General features: G+C 36.7%; 2 protein-coding genes across 2 annotated transcripts in view; one reads left to right on the forward strand and one right to left on the reverse strand.

Annotated features, from left to right (window-relative positions):
- Positions 1-1,312, forward strand: part of LOC105546400 (chromosome unknown open reading frame, human C14orf37) — a 339,900-nt gene that overhangs the window by 91,412 nt on the left and 247,176 nt on the right. The gene's annotated exons all lie outside the window — the stretch shown is intronic.
- ACTR10 (actin-related protein 10 homolog (S. cerevisiae)) overlaps positions 1-1,312 on the reverse strand; it is a 46,737-nt gene that overhangs the window by 19,318 nt on the left and 26,107 nt on the right. The window contains exon 5 of the mRNA XM_011989610.1: positions 955-1,034. Within this exon, the coding sequence (XP_011845000.1) occupies positions 955-1,034 (80 nt within the window). The remainder of the gene's footprint in view (positions 1-954; positions 1,035-1,312) is intronic.

Below are 1,312 nucleotides of genomic sequence, written 5' to 3' on the forward strand. Positions count from 1 at the left end.
ATGGGTGCTGACGAGTTGATGGGTGCAGCACACCAACATGGCACAAGTATACATATGTAACAAACCTGCACGTTATGCTCATGTACCCTGGAACTTAAATAAAAAAAATAAAAAAAAATTTTGTGGAAAGTTATTCCTGGCAACAGTGTGAAATAGACTGAATCCATCCAGAGAGTAGGCTTCTGTAATAATCTAAGCAAGAAATGAGGGCCTAGGTTAAAACAATGTCTTTGCTCTCAGGTGTTCAATGGTGTGGAAGGTCAAAAAAAAAGAAAAATGAGATCTGAGATTTCTGAAGAACTGAAAGGCTATAATAACTTAAAGTTTTGTAAAATGGGAGACAAGGAAGATGTTATTATCTTTATCTAATAATTGAAATGAATTTGAGGAAAGACATAATGTGTTCACTTTTGGAAATCTTAAGTTTGAAGTGCCTAGAGACATACACAGTCTCTAATAATCAGTTGGAAATATGAGTATCAAGTTCAGAAGAAGGATCAGGCCCAGTGACACATTTGAGAATCAACAGCATGCAGATGTAGAAGTTGTGGGAGTAGGTAAGATCACATTTAAAAAGCCAGCAGAGAAAAAGAAGGAACAAACACTAGATCCCTAGTGGAATACCAGTAGAGAAAGCAAGAGCAGAGGAAGCCAGAGGAATATTTGGGGAAGTAATAGACAACTACTAAAAAAAAGAATCCTGAAAGCCAAGGAGAAGAAAGCATTCAAGAGTACATGAAGATCCACAGTGTCAAAAGTTCTGGACAGGATGACTAAAATCAAACTATTGAATTTGGTGATTAAAAGTTCAATGAGCTTATAGTTGAAGCAGTGCCATCAGAGAGGCATGGGGAGAAAAGAGAATAATCATGCAATGGAGCAAAGCCTAAAATATAAGTTGAAGAAATAAAAATAGAGTGTAAATCACTCCTAAACCAATTAAAATGAATTTACCCATCACTGAGGGAAGGCTCTGTTCTTTAACAGCACTTGTGTCAACAGTACATTGTTCCAATAGTTGAGCTTCCAACTCTCTGAAATTAAAAAAAAAAATGTTACTGGAATTAAAATATTGAAACTGATATCCTTTTCTTACTTCATAATTTTAACTACATAATAAATTATTATGCTTTTTTTTTTTTTTTGAGACAGAGTCTCACTCTGTCACCCAGGCTGGAGTTAAGTGGCGCAATCCTGGTTCACTGCAACCTCCACCTCCTGGGTTCAAGTGATTCTGCCTCAGCTTCCCGAGTAGCTGGGATTACAGGTACCCGTCACCATGCCCAGCTAATTTTTGTATTTTTAGTAGAGA

This window comes from Mandrillus leucophaeus, unplaced genomic scaffold (genome assembly GCF_000951045.1).
Source record: "Mandrillus leucophaeus isolate KB7577 unplaced genomic scaffold, Mleu.le_1.0 Scaffold359, whole genome shotgun sequence".
In the NCBI taxonomy this organism is placed as follows: Eukaryota; Metazoa; Chordata; class Mammalia; order Primates; family Cercopithecidae; genus Mandrillus; species Mandrillus leucophaeus.